This window comes from Kwoniella shandongensis, chromosome 6 (assembly GCF_008629635.2).
Source record: "Kwoniella shandongensis chromosome 6, complete sequence".
NCBI lineage: Eukaryota > Fungi > Basidiomycota > Tremellomycetes > Tremellales > Cryptococcaceae > Kwoniella > Kwoniella shandongensis.
Genome location: NC_089292.1, coordinates 1,067,085 through 1,082,465, shown reverse-complemented (window position 1 = coordinate 1,082,465; position 15,381 = coordinate 1,067,085). Strand labels below are relative to the sequence as shown.

The window sequence follows — 15,381 nt, the reverse complement described above, 5'->3', positions numbered from 1 at the left end:
TCATGTGGGTTACAATCTGCAAAACTGAATTTATATGCATGTGTATGCACATGGGTCATTCCACTAACTGAGTGCTTTCAGCTGTGAACGTTGCACAAGACGCAAATATGATTGTGAATGGATAGACCGTGAAAGACGCGAGACACTGATATCTCAGAACCGAGAGGCAAGGCGTAAGAGTCTGCAAAAGGCTCAAGGGATATGGAAATTGTAAGTCAATCAACTCCATTGTTGTAGGAGTAAGAGTGAAATGTGTACACTCTGGTATCTGATTCAGCAGGCTTGAGACAAGGCCAGGCAGGTACACCATTTGAATTCTTGTTCTAGTAGGGATCATCCCCATTTCATTCATCAATTTTCATTTTATTTGACTTGACTGAACAGAAAGATGATGACATGCTGATTTTGTGCACTTGTAGAAGTCACACAGCAAAGAAGCCCAAGCAGTCCTTACCTAGCCATTACCCTTACTCGTCTCCAAGCACTGTACTGTTTTCAGCTGGCTCCAAGGACTCTTCCACTTCTTCATCTACCTCCCCTCCCCTATCTGAAGCACCATCACAGTTCTGTACAGGCACACTGTCAGTCTGGGCTCCAGCTATAGAGCAGTCCAACAGAAAATCAATATCAGCCCTGACCTCATCACCTCCTCCCAACTCCTCTCACCCCTCTCTTCCACCATGTGCATCATCATCACAAGTGATGCCCAGTACACCCCTAGAGCGGGATCCAGGGACAGAGAGGTTCAGCTCTTGTGGTCTATTGGAAGATCACAAGGATATGGACACTGGGACTGATCAAGAGTTTCAGAATTGGATGGCTGTTTATGACTGGGCTAAGCTTTACAGCTACTCTGAGACTGAGACCTCAACAGACAGCAGGACATGGTGGTAAGTGTCTGCTGTTTCGGACATTTCTTGCAAGGTCTGTGACTTCATTGATTCAATCGCCATACTGACCCATGTTTGCACATCCTACTTTATGGCCATAGACACAGGAGTGGATGGCTTTGCTCAAGTTGCGATAGAGTGAAATGAGGTGCTTGTGTTTCCACTGTTTGTTGTAGTAGTGAAGTGCCTACCCAGTAGCCAACTACCTATCCGACCTGTGCATCACATTGTAAGAGGTTGTAGTAATTGGAATTCTGCTGTTACTCCCAGCTTTGGCCATATATACCCAAGGATGTTGGCCTTGGCAGTTGCTGTGTAGTATGCAGTTAGCTGACTTCTACATAGTAGCCTCTGTCTCTATTGTCATGACCATATCCCAGTGATCACCAACACAGAACCAAACTCCATATACTTTACGGATTTCGATACATTTGTACATACTTAGGACAACTTTTATGTCGCAACATGAACTCAGAACTATCACATTGCCATACCATGCACCTTAGATTGTGGTAAATACATGTGAGTCTAGACTATGTCTTAACAATGGGCAATCAGGAACATGAGTATAGCCAAGTAGCAGATAAGAATTGCACTTTCACGCCGGTGTGGAGGAATACAGGAGGTGTCCAATGAAAAGGACAGTATGATGGGCTTGTTGTATGAGTGACCAAGGAATACGTGACAAGGGAAACTGGCAACAGTGATGACAGGGGCAGTGATAATGACAAGAAATTGTTGGGTTGAGACCAACTGTGTGACTGTATGAGTGAGACTCAAGTGGAGATCCATAAGTGGGGATACTAACAGCTGACTGCAGGAGTGGTGGGGTATTGATATCTTGTTTGCCATCAAGAATATTTGCCACCTTACTATGCAAATGCCTCTACCAAGCCAGGCACAGAGATATTTCTTGACACTGCTTCTCTGTTGTGCTTTTCTAAAGTGTCATGAATGACAACTACCAAGACCAACATCCTCGGGTATATATAGCCAGAATCGGGAGGTTCAGCAGAATCCCGATTATCGTGACCTTTTATAGTGCGATGCGATGCTCGGATAGCGTAGTTGGCCACTGGCTAGGCAATGCGTTATTACAGCATCACTGGTACTCATATACATGAACACAGGACATATACATAGCTATTCCTGTGAAGAATGTATATTCCTCTGTCTAGCTTACTATCATTGTGCAAGTGAAGTGTTCTACTAGTTAATCCCAAGTCTCAAATATTCAGTACTCAACTTGTGCTATTCATTATTAGGACTTGAACCTATTTGTATCTTGTATTACCGGTACAGGCTCATCGTCAGACCCGCCGCTAACAGTATAGTACTAGGAAAACTTTTAGTTTAGAAGATGAATCCCCAAGGATCATCAATCTTAGTCTTAATCATAGTATATCCATTTAGCCACCGTAGCCACAATCTTTGTAATCACTGGGTCATTCTGGCCAGGCTGTATATATATTATACCTTTATCCTCCAGCCTTCAAATGTATGTGAACTGTGAACTTCATATCGTTACATTGTCTGGTCAAACTATGGTCAGAGGCTGGCAGGTGTGACACCCTTGACATCGGTCCTGTGGCCGGAAAGGGCACCAGCTGCTGATGATATCCTCACATCCCATTACATAAAGCTTTGTCCATCATTTACACTAGGAGCCGAGTCAGAGGACCAAGTTGGAGAAGAAATATATACACCAATGTGAAGCAAATATATATACCAATGTGAAGCAAATAAAAGGAGATATTGAGAATGGAAACTACAATCATGCTGTGGGCTGTATGTTTCAGACAGGTCAACATACTCTTGCAACATACTCTAGACTACTCAGGTCGGCGATGATTGAAGCCAGTACGGTACTTTGTATCATTGAGATCTACCACATCTTTAAGATGGATACCTGGTAAAGCCTCCATCATGCCTGATGATGCTTCAAAATATGGGTGAACCACAAAGTCAACAATGGGGCTACTTTCACCTTCTTGCCAAACACTGTGCCGTCCTTTCACCCCCCAGTCTTCTGGGATTCTTGTGACTTCAGTAAGGCATGTCTCAACTGTTTGCCAGATTGTGTCACTTAGGTGACTATGTACTGGTCCTTCTGCATCTGTTGCAATCATGTTCCAATTGTACATGTTGGCTGCTTGTTGTCGAAGCGGAAGTTGATCACCAGTCAAATCATTGTATGACTTTGAATCATGTCCAGGATTTGAACCTATTGGGCGCCAAATATCTTGGTCAACTGCTGATCGTAGAAGAATTTGTACATGTTCAGTCAACTTGGAGGATAGATCTTCCAATTCTTCGCAGTTTTGCATAGCGTTGACCAGATACATGTCATTGGGAACAGGAACATACATCTCCATGCTGTCCTCAAGAGCTATGTGACCATTCTTTGATGTATAGTTGACCCTAATGAAAGATCTCTTGGTTGTATGGTTGGCATTGTCTCTGGGTGAATCAGGTGAATCTAACCAAAAACCTAAAGCTATCTCCTCATCCACCCTTTTGTAATTGAGTGATGTCTGCAACTTGTCTTTCTTGACCGCACTCAGGAAGGACAAATTGATTGCACGCCTTGAGCCATCCACAACTGCTCGACGGACAGGTGGATGGTTCATCAATGTCATTTTAAACCGACATTCCATGCCAGGGCTTGATCTAATGAACATGATCATTGATGGGCTTGCCCAGTGGTCTTGATAAAAATTGGGCAGCCTGTCAAGCGTTTCTGTCACGAGATCTCTAGCCAATGGCTTGATGTTACTTGCATGTTTCAATATCACTTTGAGTCTTGTCTCAATCACATCAAGTTGATTGCGCTCCACTTCAAGTTTTCTTGCCCAGAGCTTTTTGTTAAACAAACAGCTACCCAGCCCTGTAAGGGGTGAGTTGCGGGTATGAGGATGGTGGAAAGGACGTCCATTTCTCCTGTCCAGGTCAATCTTATCCTGTATGTAACGAGGAGCATCTGAGATGACATCTGCCATGCTTTGTATTGCTTGTGAAGCAACCTCAAGATCTTTTTTTGCATGCTGCCACTTGTATTCCAAATCTGTAGATTTATAGTGAGGAGAGCGAGACATGAATCTGGGAGGCTTTAGCATGTTGTGAGTTACAGGACTGCTAGATTTCTTCATTCTAGTTGCAGAGTCAGTCACCGTGGTGATATCTGCCCGCTCATCCAGAATTTGGGAAGAACCGGTGTTAGTGATGGCAAAGGCAACATGGCTACCTCTGCTGTTCTTGCCAGTTTTGGAAGTTGTGATCTCATCAATGGTGCCAGCAGATGAGATGGGTGCCAGCTCCTGTGCCATATCAGTACCATGCCAATCGATGGACTGTAGCCAATAGCAATCTGGCCACTCACACAATGGTTGGGACCTTGATTCTCCTCACAGATCTGTGTGCATCTGGGTATGCAGTCAAGGGCTGCGTCAAGCCTGTCAATAGGTTCAAGAAAAGCTAAACTCTTGTTGTTGACAGCTGTGTTTCCCTGCAAGTTGGTGGTCAGATCCTGGAGACACATTAGTATTCCTGCCATACAATGGCTTGTAAATGACAGCACTTGTCCACACTCACTTGAAGAGGCAGACCATGCTGCTCCTCATATATGTGTTCTGATGTGTAAGGATGGAAATCCTCAGGGGAGGTATCATACACTTCATCATAAGAGGAACCATGTTTGGCATAGATTGCAGCTGCATCTCTGCTGCTGCCCTCGCCATGGTCACAGTCAATGGGGCAGCCAGATCTGACAGTCCGGTTTCTTGTGAGATTGAAAGTATGGTGACTCATGGTGAATGACAATCAAGGTTGTGGTGTTTGAAATAACAGTTTAAATCAAAAGTTTAGTAAGAGACACGGTTATGAAGAAAATTGCTGATGTGGTCACCTATCAGCTAGAGAGTTTTATAAGTCAAGTGGGGGTGAGGGCTTTATACCTTCAGAGGTGCTCATAGTATGCTCAAAAATGACCCCAGAGAACAATCCATTGATACCTCCTTGTTTGTATTGACACACCAGTCAGTTCTGCAAAAGGGAGTCATTATGAAACATGTTTACCAGCAGGTGTGACCCCTGTGTTTAGGAAGACTTGGGATGGCCTTGACTTCATCAATAAGTAGCGCCACCCAAGAGATTTGCTGAAAGGAAGTCAACATGATACATGCATCAAACATGTTTGACTGCTCCTATCAAGAAGACCTGTGAGGAACTTGACATCATTGACAAGAGGCCCAATGTGAGATATTTTAACTGCTTGACAGATTCGATCCGCTGATTTTGGCTTGCAAGTTGACTGTAAGAAATGTACACAGGGGTGTGAAAGGAGCTGATGGCTAACAACAGGGTTTTGGTGATTGTGGCTTTGTATGTTATCGTTCCAAGCATAAATGCCTAGAGTGGACAGACACATGATGAATGTAGTGATTACGATGAGGGATCTTGGGTCTACGTGCTGGATGACTGTATGAGTGAGACTCAGAGATGGTCCTAACTGGGAAGTTTGATATGACTACAGAAGTGGTGGGCTATACGAAGCTTGTTGCCACAGAGCAATATTTGCAACATTTCTAAGCAAATATCGTTTGGAGGCATTTCAAGACCTAAATGACATCTGCAGGACAATAATCCACAAGATTCATCAGTTTGACAAGAATAACAGTAGCGGTAGCAAAAGCATGGAGAAGAGGGGAGCTGTGTGATATCTATTACAGTAGCAAGCATAACACATCCCAAACAGAAACAACTACTAGGCAGAGGCGACAATTTGCTATCACAGGTCCACATCCCCAAATGGAAACCCTACTGACTGCTCATGGTAAACAAAGACTGTCTACACATTTCTATGGTACTTCTTGTCATCAAGATCAACCATATCGTGAACATAGATATCTGGTAGTAGCTGTCCTCCATATGAGAGTGTTCTTGAGTGTGCTTTGCCTTTGGAATGAATCGCCTCAAGTCTCTGCTTTGTTTGCGATCTTTCTGTTGGGTACAAATTGTAAGAGACATAGAATTTGTCTCTCAGTTGCTTTCCTTCTCTATTGAAGACACTAGGTTTGAGAACAATCCACCGGTTCCAATCCCAATCATCCAAGGGATCCTCAGCTTTGGTGTGGGTGGCATCTTCATGGTACTTTCCAGTCCTGACTGCGTCATGCATCCTCCAGAGCCCATCACTAAAGTGATCATGCAGTGCGCCTCTGGCATCTGTTGCAATGGTGTTCCAGTCCCACGTGTCAACAATTTCGTCTACCTTTTGCTTGAGAATGGTATCTGTTTGGTGATCATCACATCCCTCTATGGGGTTTATGGGGTTGTTGATGTGCCACTGATCCCCTTGCTCAAGTCTCCTTAAATCTAGTTGTACAAGAGAAGTGAATGTAGAGGCAGCCTGTTCAATATCAGGGCCTTCTCTCATGGCGCTTGCCATGTCCTCATCATTGCGAAATTGAATACAAGTCCGAGCAATGCTATCAAGACGCTTTTTGTCATGGTTTTTGATGTATTCAACACCAGCATAGTAACCGCTTTTGCCTGTATCACTATGGGGATTGGAGGGAGATGGGTCATATGGTTTCAAGCTGGCAGTCAAGGCCACTTCTTTGCGCAGCTCTTCTGGGGGGGACAATTTGTTCACCCTTTCCTTTTTCACTGCTTCCCAGAAAGACTCAAGTATTGCTTTTCGTGTGTCGTGAATAAGTCTTTTGCGATTCCCAGGATCTGCCTTGAGTGTTTTCTCAAATATCTCCCTTCTCCCTTGATCTCTTAACTCCCCTAGCATTGCTTCACTTGCACAATGGCCGGAATAATATGTAGGCAGTCTGCTGACAATGTTCTCCTTGAGTGATTCAGCCATATGCCTAAGCTCATTTGCGTGGGTCAACAATACTTCAATCATCATCTCTTCCTGAATGAGTTTGTGATTCTCCTCCTCAATATCTTTGGTGAGCTTTGCCTTTGTGGCCTTGTGGTCAAACAACAGGCTCTTCAACGCTGGGCTTTCGAGGGGCCAATCCCTGGTAAGGGGATGATCAAAGGGCCTTCTACCATGTCTGTTCTTCATGATTTGGGTATTGACAAAACGACTCCAATCAGTTACGGCATCTGGTATCTTCTCCATTGTGTCCAGGGCAGTTACTAGATCTTCATTCACATGATAACGTTTGCATTTGATCATCTTGGTTTGTTGGCGAGAAGAGCTGGAAAAGAATTTGGGAGACCTTAGGGTTCTTGGAATTGGAAAGGCACTATGCAACTTTGGTCCTTTTCCAGACAGAGTGCTGGTATTGACATCTTTGCTCACATTCAGGTTACTAGTGGCAATGATGCCGAGATTGGCAGAAGGGATGTGCTGATCCTGCTGGTCAAAGTGAGTCCCAGCTACGGTACTACGATGATTGGCAGCGCCGCTCAGGTAACCGGTGACATCCTAATCTCATTTCAGTGCCTATTATATCTGAATACACTGCGAACAGATGGGTGATCTCACTCACAACCAGTTCATATTCATCACCTGTCACTTCATCCCCTCTGGATCTGACCCAAGTGTGACCTTCAGGAACTGCAACAAGTGTATTGTGATTGTAGGGATCCACTTCAATGTTGTTGGCGGTGCCGGTCTCGCTGCTGTCTTCACCCCAATCACCAAGGTCAACAGAAGGTGCAGCAGTGTCTTCATTCTTAGACATAACAAACCAATCCGGAATATCCACATTGTCCGTACTTTGCCCAATGATAGCAGGAGTCATGTAAGGTGAGTGTTTGGTGATATCCTAAGTTTGTGTTAGTATCTGTTGCATCCAATGCACCACTAGGAAAGGATGGGTGGTTCTGCTCACAATAAGCTCATAGTCTTGCTGCCCCTCATTGCCTGTACCAGATTTGATCCCAGTGTATCCTTCTGGGACTGTCACAAGTGTATGAGGGTGGAAAGTATCTTCCCTAGTATCTCTGACAATTTCAGATTTGCACTCATCTTTACCATGGTCACCACCAATATCGGGGGAGGATGTGGCAACTGTGCTGCTTCTTTTGAGACCTTCACCAATACCTTCTTCATCAGGGAAGAGGAAAGTGACAGTCCTCCTGCTTCCAGTGTTGGGAGAATTGGTGCTCATGATGGTTGTGATGATTGTGGAAGTTATGCTTTGCCGGTACAATTCTCACAAAACGTGGTTGAGAAGAGGATTGTGTATGTGGTCCACCTCCCAGGAATACTCAGAGGGGGCTTTATACCTAAAGCAGTGCACAAACAATGCACAAAAAGACAACCTAGAGAGCAGACCTTTGATATCTCCTTATTGGTGTTGGAAGACCGGTGAAAAAGGCATGAACCTCTGCTCATCCAGGCATTAGTGTCATTGATGTCATTGGAAAGCGTCCAAAGAAGGAGTTCTGTGAAAGGGAGACAAATTGAAACATGTTTCCAGCTTGTTTGATCCCCTTATTTGAGAGGACTTGTGAGGTCTTCACATTGTCAACAAGAAGCCTCTACCAAGGATCCCCTAAAAAGAAGTCAACATAATACATATCTCAAGCTCTCAAGCACGTTTGACCTTCTTGTTGAAGAAGACCTGTGATGACCATGACATCATTGACAGGAAGCCCCAATTGTGATATTGTAACATGTTTGATAGTTCCAAACCCTTGTAACCTGTCAACCTGGACAAGGCGACTGGGTCCACAACAAATGCGTCACTGCGGGGTTGAGCTTACGTAAGATAATAATCTTCGGTTACCGGACAAGACCGGTGGTCGGTGCTCATAGCTGATGACAACCACAACAGCGACGACTTGTTGTACAATTGATAAATGCTTTTACCTCAATTGGGAAACCTCCTAAGCGTAACATTGACAAGCGATGGCGTGTCTCTTCCCATCTTCACGCAAGCCCGTATTTGGTGACTCGCCGAAATACGGAGCTATCGCCCTCCCCATCGAATCTGAGAAATCAGTCGGACAGCTCGAAGTCGAACCTCCAGCCTATGAGACGATAAGCGATGATGACCTCCAAGTGAGATTGCGAGATCTGAGAAAGGAGATTGATGATGAGAAGCTGGATTGGTAGTGAGTCTCTTGGCGGTTCTTGCCTTCTGAGTGTTTTGACGAGAAAAATGACGTGTTTGTTGACGGGTGGCAAACAGTGTTGTACCAAGTGAAGATGAACATCAGGTGAGCTCGGATCTTCGCTAACAGCTTGAGGGAGCGATAAGCTAATACTATTACTAGTCTGAGGAAGTAGGACCCTCCGAGAAGCGACGTGCTTTCATCTCTGGGTATGTCCAAATTTCCTCTTCGCCGTATCACACATGTGTGCCATTGCGAACTAACCTTTCTCATACAGCTTTACAGGGAGTGCTGGAACTGCCGTCATCCCTAGCAACTCTACATCCTCACCTGCACTTCTGTTCGTCGATTCGAGATATTGGATCCAAGCGGAGAAGCAGATCCCGGAAGGGTGGGAGGTAGTACGCGTCGGCGCGAGCGGCATCAGCGGGAGAGAGGACGTGATTGGAGGATGGATTGATTGGGTAACGAAGGTACGTTCGAGCGAACGCTTGATATTTCGGTGAAGTGTAGTTGCTGATCGTCGGATAGGGTATTGACGATGGGGCCCGAGTCGGTATAGATCCGAAGCTACTATCTTTGAGTGAGTCGTACCGTTAGAGAAGTGAAGACGATCACTGATGTGTGTTATCGAAACAGCCCTGGCACGATCGATTAAATCTCGGCTTTCCGACGCCGGATCGTCTACGAAGCTTGTTCCCATCTCTGCCAACCTCGTAGATCGCATTCAGACTCCTGTACCTCGTTCTCTCGGTCCTATCCTTCCTCATCCACTCGATTTCGCAGGTGAAGATACCCCTTCCAAACTCGCTCGAGTACGATCTGCCCTATCCGATTCCTTTGCCGCGAGCCAGCCTTCAAGTAGCAAGACCAAGACCGAGTGGATCTACCTTCTACCTTCACTGCCCAGTATAGCATGGTTACTAAACTACCGATGTCCGACCGACGTGCCTTTCTGCCCTGTCGCATATGCCTATCTCGTTCTAACGGAGGAGAAATGTGTTATCTTCGTTGACGAACGAAAAGTGGAAGATGAAGAGTTGCGAGACAGATGGCAGAACGAGGGGGTAGAAGTCAGGTCGTACGGTGTCAATGAGGTGGGGAAATATGTCAAGATATTCAAAGCGGAGTTGAAAGCTCAGCTGGACGAGAAGGACAAGGTCAACACGAAAATCCTTGCTCCAGCGGAATGTAGTTGGGCTTTGGCGGAAGCCTGTTCACCGGTGAGTTTTGATCTACATCACTAGTCTGACTCGACACGAGATGCTTATACCTACGTCTTATAGTCTGCGGTTGAAATAATACCATGTCCCGTCGATAAGCTCAAAGCGATCAAGAATCCCGTCGAACAGCAGGGTTACAGAAATGCCTATTTGAGAGATGGAAGAGCAATGGTGAGCTCGCCTTCTGCCTCTTCACAACTAAGGCGCAAGCTGACATGTTTTGGTGCAGGTTCGATGGATGGCCTGGCTGGAGAAGACGATTCTCAAAGAAGAACGGAAAGTTGGAGAATGGGCTGCTGCTCAGACTTTGACTAGATATAGAGCCAAGGAGGAGCACTTTGCGTGAGTGTATATCGTCTATCCTGCTGTGTCGATCATCGTTGCTGAAGTCCGTGATGGTACGCAGGGGCCTGGCATATCAGGACATCTCAGGATCGGGACCCAACGGAGGTACGTTGTCAACAAGAATCGGATCGACAACAGCCTTACTAAGTCTTGTTCCTAGCGCTGCCTCACTACGCACCTGAAAGAGGCAAAGATCGATTAATCGACCTCGAGACGCCCTACGTGATGTAAGTGATTTCTATCATCCGCTGGTGGGCGGTGACTGATATGCACACGACTACAGCGATTCCGGTGCACAATATCTAGGTGAGAGGGAAATCTTCCCCTTCCATGGTGATACTCAGCCCAGCTGACCGACATGGTAGATGGGACAATCGATACTACGCGAACCCTCTTCCTAGGCAAGGATGCCTCGCCTGATATCAAGCGGGCATACACTCGTGTGCTTCAAGGACATTTGGCTGTCAGCACTGCTGTCTTCCCTCGAGGCATGCCAGCGGATCGTCTGTCAATGCTTGCAAAAGCACCTTTATATCAGTAAGCGAAACACTCATATGTCATGAGGGGTAGCGGCCGATGCTGAGCTTCACTTTCACAGGGATGGACTCGACTTTGGTCATGGTATAGGGCATGGTGTGGGGTCATATTTGGGTGTGCATGAGAGTGAGTGCCCAATCGGCTATCAGTGACATTGCTTATTGCTGATCACTCGACCTCATTAGCACCATTCTTCCCTAAGAACGACTCACTCGTCCCAGGGCACGTTACCACCATCGAGCCGGGCTACTATAAAGAGGGTGAATGGGGTATGAGGATCGAATCCGTTTTACTGTGTAATCCAGTTGACGTAAGTACCTATCCCAAGGCGAGACGGGTGGTTGTCACTAAATCTGCAACACGACAGACCATGTACGAGACCACTGGTCATTTCTTGACTTTCGAACGAATCACCCAAGTCCCGATCCAGACGACACTCGTAGACTGGTCTTTGTTATCAAAGACAGAGATGAGATGGATAAACGATCATAATAAAGCTGTGGAGGACGTTCTGATGCCTCTCCTCCAAGCTGATGAGGATGGAGATGCGAGAGATTGGTTGAAGCGGACTTGTAAGCCGCATAAGATCTGGCCTTGGTCTGGAGTATGATGACGTTCTGGTAGAACCTGGTCACGGTCCTCACACCATACATGACATATGCATTCACCACATACTTCAGACGCTTCGCATTCATCACGTGGTTCAGACCTTTTCTGCTTTATGCTATTCCGCTGCGCTGGTATTTGTATCGACATTGCATTGCACTATCAAATACTATATAAGAGGAGCAGTATCTATCAAGTTTGTCCTACATACGTACGTACTACAAGCAGGGATTTGAGAGACAGCGATAACAACAACTTTATACTTTGTACTTTCTGACTGACTGGGCACATATCTATATCGAGAACTGTCCTTCTGAACCATTCCATTCCGTTCCTCCTTCACTCCCTCCTTCACTCTTCTCCGTGCAAGTAGTTCTATTCGTTACTTCTCGATCGTTTACTTCTCAATCGTTCCTCTTCATCGACCAAATCTACCGCGACTACTGGCATGACCTTGGTCGCTTCTTCCTCCCGCTTCCTCTTACTCTGACTACCACTGGGTGCGACACCTGTCAAGAGCTTCTCCGCATCATCACTTGTGAAGTTGATGAAAGTCGTTTCACCCCAAGAGAAACCACCACCTCCGTTGGCGGGGGTAACCTTTCTCTTACCGGATGGTGATCTCGCTTTAGAGGGCGTAGTTCGGTTCGGCGATAATTGGGTGTTTGAAGCTTTTCGCGTGGCAGCTTTGGAAGGTGAGGGGAGTCGAGCGATAGGTCGTGTGGTAGTTCCTGTCGTACCAGGATGAGGAGGAGGGTGTACTCGATGAGCGGGAGGAGCAGCCGCTCCTGAGAAGTAATATTGTGCAGGTGGAGGATGAACAGTGACCAATGGAGTGTTGGTGAGGACTGGCATAACACCGGTCTGAGCTGAAGGTCCTTCCCAGCCCATGATTGCTTGAGGACGTCGAGTTCCAGCAGTAGGTTGCATGACCGAAGCTTCGGCCATACCGACTCGCTTCATCGCGTTTCGCTGACGGATCACTTGACGTTGAGCTTCCTCGTTGGCAGCTTGCATCTGAACGATCGCTTCAGCTCGAGCGAGATGGGCGGGCATCCCCGTAGAACCTGGGAGCGAGGAAGGGTTCCCTGAACCCATCGACGATTTGCGTGCAGGAAGAGGGTTCGTTCCTGCTCGTTGCATAGGAATAGGTTGGGACTGAGCTGCCGACAAGCTCGAGGGGAAAGTGGCAGACATAGGAGTGGGAGGGAAAGGAGATGGCATATAGGTGGACGTCGCAGGAGGGTGGATTTGGACGGTGAGATTATGAGACGCAGCACGTCTCGAGGTGGGTGTAGGCGTGAGAGGGGTAGAACGAAGGAAGTTCGGTTGACCGATAGATGCGTAGGATGGGGAAGGATCGGAAGTGTAGAGCGGTTGAGGTCCGGGTGGGCCTGAAGGGATTTGCTGAGGCGCATAGGAGAATAGATCGCGAGGAGGAGCGTTACGTGAGGGGACATAACCTTCAGAAGAGAGACTGGAAGGGTACAGGTCAGCGGATTGTTGGGTGTCATTGCAAGATGTGAACTTACCTCTTCATCATCATGTCCGCCATCGGTACGCTCAACAACCCACGTCCTTCTCCGCCATTCAAGCCCGGAGCCGAAGACGGTCTGCTCGATTCTTCTTCCATCCCATTCGTGCCCATTACGGCCATAGGATCAATCGTGAAAGGAGCCATTGTTTGAGGCAAGTTGTGTTGTGAGGAGAAGTCAAATTGACCGAGACCGATGACGTCCTGCGTCGAGGTCTGGGGGGCCCAATTAGGTATGGAGGAGCCTGAGGCTGTAGGTAGTTGTGAGTAGGAGTCCAAGGCATTGTGGGAGAGAGACTGCGTCATCGCGATCGAATCGGCATGCTCTTCCTGCTTGAAAGCTTCGAAAATGGTTCCATCTGAAGGAACAGCTTCTCCCAATCCATAATCGCCAAAGACCCAATCGAATTCATCCACCAGTTTCTCCTCGGCAGCATCGTTGATGTTTGCGGGAGGCAACAATGACGGTTGACCTTCGGTGAAGTCGGCACCACTGAACCACTGTGAGCTTGTGCTGGCCATTTGATCCTCCTCTTTCAACGCAGGCATAGACGATATTTGCTTGATCGTTCGTGGTAGACGATTTGAGCTGAGGACAGGGTTGGAAGTGATTCGGTGAGCTTGGTGGATGGGAGTGGGTGGTGTATAGCTTGAGCCGCTTATTGACGGTGTAGCTTGATCCCAAGCGAAACCAGTCTGAGAAGCTGGAACGTAGAACTCGTTTCCAGTGACGCCAAAGGCAAACGTGTCAGAGGCTGACTTGTTGACAGAAGGTGTGATTGGCGTGTCCCAGGTGTCTGATGAGCTGGTTGACCCGTGAGTGTAGGATGGATTTTGACTATCCCGAGAACCTGAGCCTGAAGCTTTTGTCGGTGTGTGAAAGATTCCAACTTCTGATTCTATTGGTGTTGATTCTTGCTCGAAGGCGCTGTGCACAATCTCAAATGGATCGGAAGGAGTAGGTGATGAAGCGTCGGACACCGAGTTGGCTGGTGGTTGTTTTGGTTCTGGCAGAGAATAGTCGTCCCAATTTGATGAGGAGAGGTCGGAGAAAGAGGAGAATGTGAGGAATGACTCTGGGTCATATTGGGTTGAGGGATCAAAGAGGTAGGAGTCGGGTTCAAAGAAGGATGCCATGGTGATGGTGGCGAGGGAGCTGGTGCGAGTAGGGGGGATGATTATAGGTTGGTCGGACCGGCGACTGGGCTTGCTATCCAGCCAAAGAAGACTAGCTTCTGGTTTGGATAGTTTGTGTTTGTGTGTATGTAACCTTTCGAGCTAGGCTGGAGCGTGTGTAACAGGTACAGGCGGAGGTTTGGCACAGCCAATATGGAGTTTATAAAGGAATGGAGGAGGTTGAGGGTGATGGAGATGGTAGTGAGGGTGAAGAAAAGAAGGAATGTAATGTCAGTGATGATGATCGCGTTTACAAGAGGAATGGTTGACTGGAACTCACGATTTGGTCTCAGACCAAAGATTGGCGCCGTCCGTCTCTTGTCTGCCAGAGCTTCAAAAGCAAAGAGCTAGTCTATGCACGCACAATCCGATGGGATTCCGGTGACTTTCAAGATTTGACTGAACGACCTCTTTCAAAGAAGGTTTAGCTATTCTTCTCGTCCGACGACCTAGAGATTGTCTTTGCTAGTGCCGCTGAGGTTGGTGCAATGGTGATCTAACCCTGAGTACAAGGATGAAGATGTGTGGATGCGATCTACGCCCCCCGGAGAGGTTGTCCAGCAGAACTAGGATGGGATGGTGGATCGGACAAGTATGATTGATGTTCTGAGGTGTTGTGCCTGAGAAGAGCAAAGTCAGTCGGGTGAGCTATGGTGGCAACAAAAAGGTGGAGGGGAGGCTGCTTTTCTCACCCTATATAGATTAACAGCCCAAATGACCGTCGGATGGGTTACCTCTCACGACAAAGAGATATCAATCGATGAGATGCGTCTGTCCGATGGATGACGATGCAATGTTGAGCAGGAATAAGGTGTGGCTATGGTGGTGCTAAGTGTGTAAAGTGGATGAGAGATGGGGAGATGGCTGGTAATCTATTAAATGTGGAGGGCGTTGGCGTCTTCTACGGTGACTCAGTCGTCCGAGATGTGTGACAATTATAAAGAGGTGCGTTGGAGAGGATGAGAACAAGAGATGACTGTGCGATGTG

General features: G+C 47.0%; 2 protein-coding genes across 2 annotated transcripts; one reads left to right on the top strand and one right to left on the bottom strand.

Annotated features, from left to right (window-relative positions):
* Positions 1-8,766: 8,766 nt before the first annotated feature.
* Positions 8,767-11,687, top strand: CI109_103692 (uncharacterized protein; the record flags this gene model as incomplete). Its single annotated transcript, XM_032001807.1, has 15 exons — positions 8,767-8,972; positions 9,050-9,077; positions 9,135-9,181; positions 9,250-9,445; positions 9,504-9,555; positions 9,612-10,195; positions 10,259-10,366; positions 10,425-10,537; positions 10,602-10,645; positions 10,701-10,767; positions 10,824-10,846; positions 10,906-11,077; positions 11,139-11,203; positions 11,263-11,387; positions 11,445-11,687. 15 exons carry the CDS (start codon positions 8,767-8,769, stop codon positions 11,685-11,687), a joined length of 2,073 nt encoding a protein of 690 aa, XP_031863970.1.
* A 371-nt stretch (positions 11,688-12,058) lies between these two features.
* CI109_103691 (uncharacterized protein) lies at positions 12,059-14,354 on the bottom strand (the record flags this gene model as incomplete). Its single annotated transcript, XM_032001808.1, has 2 exons — positions 12,059-13,160; positions 13,216-14,354. 2 exons carry the CDS (start codon positions 14,352-14,354, stop codon positions 12,059-12,061), a joined length of 2,241 nt encoding a protein of 746 aa, XP_031863971.1.
* Positions 14,355-15,381: the final 1,027 nt, after the last annotated feature.